This window comes from Melospiza melodia, chromosome 3, assembly GCF_035770615.1.
Source record: "Melospiza melodia melodia isolate bMelMel2 chromosome 3, bMelMel2.pri, whole genome shotgun sequence".
In the NCBI taxonomy this organism is placed as follows: domain Eukaryota; kingdom Metazoa; phylum Chordata; class Aves; order Passeriformes; family Passerellidae; genus Melospiza; species Melospiza melodia.
In genome coordinates this window covers 69,802,501-69,810,000 of record NC_086196.1, presented here as the reverse complement: position 1 = coordinate 69,810,000, position 7,500 = coordinate 69,802,501, and the positions used below count along the sequence as shown (strand labels likewise).

The 7,500-nt window shown below is 40.5% G+C and overlaps 1 protein-coding gene across 5 annotated transcripts in view; it reads right to left on the bottom strand.

The window, feature by feature from the left end:
* Positions 1 to 7,500, bottom strand: part of PROX1 (prospero homeobox 1) — a 49,559-nt gene that overhangs the window by 32,156 nt on the left and 9,903 nt on the right. For all 5 annotated transcript variants that reach the window (XM_063152166.1, XM_063152170.1, XM_063152167.1 and 2 more), the window contains one exon: positions 1,272 to 1,379. In XM_063152166.1, coding sequence (XP_063008236.1) covers positions 1,272 to 1,379 — 108 coding nt within the window. The remainder of the gene's footprint in view (positions 1 to 1,271; positions 1,380 to 7,500) is intronic.

Here is a 7,500-nt window from a genome sequence, read left to right as displayed (position 1 = left end):
TCCGATTTTTCCATTCCAGGTGGATCCACTCTGAGAGCAAACCCTCCACTTGGCCCGCTGCACCATTTGCAGCTTTTTTTGTGTGTGTTTAATGATTCTTGACCAGCCATTTAGCCTAGGAAGTGCCTGTATTGCTTCCCCCCCGCTCCTTTTTATAAATGTTGTCACCATCCGCTCAGCACATGGCATTGAATAGAGGAACCTCCAAGGACACGGCTGCGAGGGGCAGGAGCGTATTGAGATGTGCAAGCAACATTAAATGAGAAAAAAATAAAGGGAAAAACTGCCAAGAAACTTGACCAAAGAAAACTGATCAGCAGAAACTGGGCCAAGTACACAACCTGTGGGATAATCTCCCACTAAGACTGAAGAAACCATAACCCAAAAGTGATTAAAAGAAGGATTTCTGTAATTTGTTTTGGGGGGAGACATGCACGGGGGGAACGATATGTAACAAACTAATTTAAGCTAATGTAATGTTTATAAAGTTACTTAGATAATGACACCATGCATACCATTATAATCATTAAAACACAATCTATGCGTTTAAAAAAAAAAAACTTAGATGATTAACACAAAATCAAGTTGATGTGAAGGAACAATTACTTTTAGAAAAAAAAATCAGGAGGTCCTAATATTCTGTAGAATGAGGGAGGATGCAGCTGTATGTCGACAGCTTTCATATCCTCATTTGAATAATGTGGCCTGAATCTGTCACTTTATTCATCCTCCTTATGCTCAGTGTACTCTGCATCAACAACAAATTAAGTTGTAAATAAGAGACAATCATCACTTTTGTTTTTAAGCAGCTTCTGCATGGAGAATTTCAATGTACTGTTTCTTTTTGACAGAAAGAAAGGGATTCTACACTCTGCTTATGTAAGCACAAATATGAGGAAACCAACCGAAATGAAACAATGAGGGAGTACTTGAGAACTGCTCCAAAATGTTCTTGGAAGTACATTTATACCACCAAAAAAATCTCCTTTTTTAATAGGATATATAATGGAGACCCTTTAATTTACTGTAATAATTATCCTTACTTTGCTTTAAAATTTCAATATTTTTTTTAGATTTAGAAACATTCCCTTTCCTTATCCAGGCACACGCAGTGTACACCTCAACAGGAAGAACAAGTGAATAAGGTCAGGATGTAAACTTTATGTACCTAGAAATATTATTAATTTCTAACAGGATAAAACAATACCATTTTGTGAGAAAATACAGCATGCAGTAAGGAGAAAGGGTGGGGGGAGAAGAGATTTTCTTACCTTTACATCTGAGAAGTAGGTTTTCAGCATATTGGAACTTGGGTACCGGGTGTAAAAGAACATGAGCTTGGCCTTTTTCAAGTGATTCGGTGACAAGCCTTCCTGCATGTAGGATTGAATTAGTAAAGGAAAATTCTTTTCTTGAGAAAGCTAGTTCTGAATGTACAGAGTGCCCCATTAAATACTCTATGGTTCCCTAGACCACAGGAGAAAGTATTAACATCTGAACCACTGTGCTGTAATTTTCTGTAAAATAGGCAAACATGGGATGAGAGGCCACGTAACTTTAACCCTGTGCTTCCTATCAGTTTAGGTGCTGGGTCTCAGGGACCCTGCAAGTTTAGGGATTGTGTGCCATATGTACATTCACTTGTTGCTACGGAAACAAATGCAGGAAGCATGTGCCGCAGAAAACTTATCGGGAGCTTTTTTCTCCTTCTCCTTTGCAATGCCAGCTAAAGCTTCTTTTCCTCTCGGTGTTGTGCTGCTTGCACACAATAAAACCAAAGCATGTAAGACAATCAGGGGCACTTTATGATTTTGAGCAGTTTTACACAAACAGCACATTTCACCTGTTCCATTCACATCGATAAATTTTAATATCTGGGGTAGATCTCCCTAGTCCTGCTGCTGCTTTGCTCCAGTGGCTCGCCTGCAAATCAAAGTGAAGTCTTTAGCAGGCAGAGCCCCTTGGCCGCTGAATCCCCTGCCACAAACTTGTCGCCTCCTGATTTACACAGTTAACTCCTTGGAGAACGGAGCTGTATTTGGGGCTAACCAATCAATACATGAGGGCTAGCAGATCAATAAATGGCCACTTACCCTATAAGGCAGCCTGTTTATCCTGGAAACATCATTACCTTTTAGATCTGTAAACAGAAGCAACTAAAAGAGTTCCCAAGGGAATGTGAAGCTAACCATAACAATCTCAGCTTGCTGATTTTTCTCCCAGCTTCTTGGCTCCCTTTTGTGAACTGCGTGCTAGGACGGCTCTGGTCACATCTGTGCCGCAGGCTGGCCCTGCCATTTCCTCAGCAAATTAATGGCTTTATAATTTATCAGAAATGAAGATGCACGTGGAGAAAATCAATGCGGCCCCCACAAGGTCAATTAAGGGTTCTTCCCAGAAGCTTCTCTAAGGACTGTTTCTCCTAAACACAGTTGTTGAAAATTTCGCTCGGTTCACACCTTATGGCGGGGGAAGGTCAACCAAGTTGACAGATGCACTGCAGCCAAGGTGCCTCCTCTGCCTTACAGCGGGTGCACGTCAGCACAGAACATCCCACTCCAGGCCTCGACATGGGAAACACAGACTAATTTTTATCAGCAGCCTACTGATGATTAGCTAGGCTTTTTCAGCAAAATTCCTTTTTCCCTAATTCCTGAAATCTGCTGAAACCCTCTCCCTTTATTTCAGTTACAAAGTTCATTTTTAGATTAGAAAAATGTAGCATTTAAAAAAAAAAGGCATTGACAATATTAGTTTAAAAACCTCTTATTATCTGGAAGTACACGGAAAATGGCTCAGCTGAACTTGCATTTTGTTTTAGATGCTTAATGATTACAAAGAAGATAATTTATGACTGACATACTTCTTGTGCCAAGAGAAGAGTTGAAAGAACCTCCAGTTACCTCCATTAGACTGATAGAGAAGTCTAAAAGAGCATTACACTCTGCAGTGCCATCTGTCAAAATACGTAAGTGAAATAATAGTAGCAAGCTGTCACCTATTGCTCAGTGATAAGAGTTTTAGACAAATCAAAACTTCTATGCCAGAAATCCATTTTGTTATGTGATCCTTTCAGGGAAGTGGGGGTCCAAAGGGGAACTCCAGTAGGAGAGAAAAGAAAGTAATCCTGAGTCTCCTTAATTTGCAATTCCTCTGACGCCGACAACATGTTAACATCGGGTTTGGTGTATATTCTCTTTCAATGCAAGCTCAAGGATGGACTTAAACTTCAAAAAACCCCTCTCACATTTGCTGGATTTAAGCATATTAGACAGTTGTCTAAGCATTTGGATTCCTTCTGCATTTAGGATTTTTAAATATTTTCTGCTCTAATGCCAGAGGATATTGATATTGAATGAAGCATGTATTAAAAGATGCTCTGAGACTCAAATTCCCAGCAATCCATTTTTTATTAAAATTATACTTGTTCTTAAGCACTTGGCAGCCTCAAAGTAATATCAAATATGCAACAAATCTGTATATCTTGATCCTAAGGTTAACGCTTTACTGTGATAAAAAATACGATCTGTAATAATCTAGCAAAAAATAGTTAATGACGGACTTAAGAGCTAAGAATTAGATAACCCATTGCTATTTAAGAAAAAAAAAACTGAACTGACCAATTGCTTAATTTCCTTTTTAAGTGCTTGGGCTGAAAAGCAACTGTTCTTCCAAGAAAGCACTAGCTGTTTCCAGGATACTTACACACGCACAATGACTCATGATGAAATAGATTCAGTAAACATACAGCTGTACCGAACACGAGCTAAGCCCCATTCAAGGCCAGGAAAGAAAACGAGCACAAATAAATATTAAGGAGGTAAAGGGAGGAGGGGTGCCGAATGGAACGCAAACAAGCTCTGTCCCAGCAGCTCGTGTGGCTTGCCTCAATTCTCTTAGCTATAGCTTTGTGAAGACAGATGACATTCAATTCTATGGGTAATGCAAAATAGACAATAACTGCTGAAACTTGAGCCAGCTGCCAGGTGTAAAAAAAAAAAAAAAAAAAAAGAAAGAAAAAAAAAAGGAGAGAAAGAAAAGATGATAAATCCATAAATTAATGAAAGACATCTGCTCAGGAACATAAAAGATCAGAGGAACAGTGTACTGCAGCTGAACCTAAAGCAGTGTTCAAACAACCTGAGAGTCTCAGCATTGTGGGTTTACACAGCACAACGCTGCCTCACCTAACACAGCAGCAGCAGAAAAATGGCAAAGCCCTAGAAATAGGAAGTGAAAGACTGGGAACAAAACATATGGGGACAAAACATATACATGCTCTCATGTGTTTTAACAGGAGAAGCACAGGGGTGACACTGAACAGCATTTGATTCATTTGCACTTCAATCCTCCTTCCAGGTAATGCTCCTCTTTTGCAAAAATATTTTTCAGCACAGATGATCTTTCACTCCTGTTACTCTCAGCCTGAGCCCCCACAAATGCTCTAACAGGCTTTTCTAGCCCACGCATGCACTGAGCTGAAGGAAAAGTGGTAAGAATAGGCTGTATCAGGTAAAAAAAAATCTGCAGCAGTAAAGCCAAGCTGCTTCTTAAGTTACACCTCAGGTACTTTTAATCAGCAAAGCTCCAAATAACTGTATCTCAGAGCATCTTCAAATCCCTCCAAAGAAGGGCTGGCTGGCTGCAAAGCATTCGTTCATCGCCCAGGTTTTATCATCAGCACGGAGTTATCCAGCTTGCTATACAATCTCTCCTTTTTTTTTTAAGTTTAATTAGTTTAATTCTAGTCAGATGTAATAACTCCTCATTTCAAAATGTTGTAATTCACTAATTATAGCTTTCACATATTGGGACTTTGAAACTTACTCCAGTTGGATTGGAATTCTGTTTAAAAATAAGTAAAATTGTAAAAAGTTGCAATAATTTTTCTAAACCCTCCTGTCAGGGAGAACACGCTAAACTTCTTCACCTTTACAGATGTTTTATCAGCACACAAACTGCTGTTGTGCTTCAATTTTGATCTATGCAAATGTTTTGTGACTGAACAAGGCTATTTTTCTTGAGATGCAAAGAGGATGCATGACAAAGAAAGATCATGCAGAAAAACAATTCACTGTCTGTTTCTTTTTGAATTTGAATAAAACTTAATATTTGATTAAACAGATTAGTTTGCAAAGATACAGACTGCATTCATGACCAAGATGGGAATTCAGACTGCAGGTGCATCTTATCTTGTTTAGCAACATACACAAACATTAACCATTTCCTTCTGCAATTCAGCAAAGAATGATCAGATACATTTTACAGCCGTTGGTTAGGAAAAAAAAAATCCAAGAAAACAAAACCCAGGCTAGTTTAGTGTTTAACTTACTACTAAAACCTGAACTTGGCTGTATCTGCTGGTCTTATGTTCTCATCCTGGCTTCATTGTCCAGGAAAACAGATGTTACTTTCTGCAGGGAAGAAAGATCTGCTTCTTTTAAGAAATATAGTCCCTATAGATGCACATTCAACCATGTAAAATAAAAGTGCCACAACAGAATTGACCAGAAACAAAACAACCTCCACACCACGCCTTTCCCTGGAAAATTGCAAGCTACCTGGACAAATGAGCTGCTGCTAGAAAAAAACATCCATTCCTACAGTTGAGCTGTATACCAGGGTACACGTGTAGAAGGGTTACTTAATAAATCTGGTCTGTATTGAAACCCAGAACAAACTGCAGTCTGCACTAGTGCCTAGGTGGGAAAGTCCCTTTGGCAGGGAAAAAAGCAGGGCAGTGAAAAAGAAAAGGGATCACTGTAGCACCAGCATTTCTCCTGGCTGTCCCTGGGAGCAGCAGGGGATTCTTGCACCCCTGTTTCAGCAGAAGCAACAAGCTCCATTAGTGAGCATCAGTGAGAATGAGCAGCAGAAAGGGGGAGAAGTGGGAGGGGTGAGGAAGAGATGCTCCATGGGTGGCAAGGATCAAGTGCAGCCCTAGAACTACTCCTAGTTCCCACTCCTGGCGTGTTTCTCCTCTCCTCACTGCTCTCCCAGGATGGGAGAAGTACTTTAATACAAAAAAACAATTAGTATGCCACTGTACTGTTTGGTAGAAATTAATTGCCCTGGCCTGAGTCTTGCCCTCAGCTGCCTCTCCTGTTGACCTCAGGTCTGCTTTCCAAGCACTGCACTTGCATTCAACATGCAGGAGAGATCTTTGGTTTGGAGCTGCCCAAGTAATTGGGGCCATCTTTGAGAGTGATGCTGTTCCTAGATTGCCTCTCTTCTGCCTTACAATGTAGACAGTGAGGAGAAGATTTCCCTGCTACCAACACTCCACAAGATCATTTTCTGGGCAAGAGTACCTCAAACACCACATCCACTACCAGCTGGTTCCCAAAACCACCAATACCTAAAGAAGGTGCTCTCCAACCCAAAATGTTTTCCCCATAGAAATGGGACTGTTCACACAGGTTAGACAGCACCAATCCTGACCCAGACTAGACCCAAGCTGGATCAAAGGGTGGTGGTAATGGGCTTTGCATCTGCAGTGCCTGCCCTGCCCCAGTGGTGCCCACTACCATGGGAGGAGTAGGAAATCCAGGTAATCAGCAGGTCTAGAGCCCTGAGAGCACCCTCCCGAGGATTTAACAAGTCTATAGGAGATGTGGTCGAATTATTCCAAAACCACCAGAGTTATCAATCACCTGGTAGATACCCAGTGAAAAAGCACAGCCTCGGGCATCTACCTCCACAGGATGCCCCTCCAAAGGGGAAAAGTTCCTCACCATTGCTACTGTTACCCAGAGAGGGGCAGAGCTGTTCTGTTGCTATTACTTTTATCACTTTCATCATCTTGGGAATGAAATTAAATGCATCTAAGGCTGGGTGCCGGCACTGTTGCCTTCTGCTGGGATCTTGGAGATGGTAAAAATTATTCATCTACTCTTCATGCAAAATCCTCAATTTTAGCATGGGATAGACATGTTATTTTATTTGCTTTCAATACAACTGTACCTGGAAGCAAAACTTTTTGATCAAAAAGCATGTTATGGGAAAAGATGGAAGGACTGGGAAGCATTACTTCTAAAAGAGAAAAAAAACCCCAAAAAAATGCTAGTACTAGTTTCCAGAGAGGAAAAAAAAAAAAAAAAAAAAGATGATTACTATGTCTGGATATGCCTAAATAAAGGCAGAGATGGATTTGTCACCCTAACTAAAGCCTGTTATTGAGCTAAAATGAGAGATTTTATTATCATCTTTTTTTTCTTTTTCTTAAGCAGGGGAAGTGTCCTGTAAATTTAATACAGCTGAAGTTTTATATTTAATTGTTCTCTCTGGCTTTCCAAAATAATTTGCTTTGTGTATGTTAGGACAAAAGATTTCTGTGTATGGCTGAACAGAGGTTAATCATGCATAGCAGGCAGCTGCACAAGGGCTGAGGAACAGACCTCTGGGTGGGGGAAAGAACTTGATGCAGCCTGAATATATCAGTACCTGTGTCTTTTGTGCTTCGTTTCCCTTATGCACTTGAGAGCTGAACTCTCACAGACG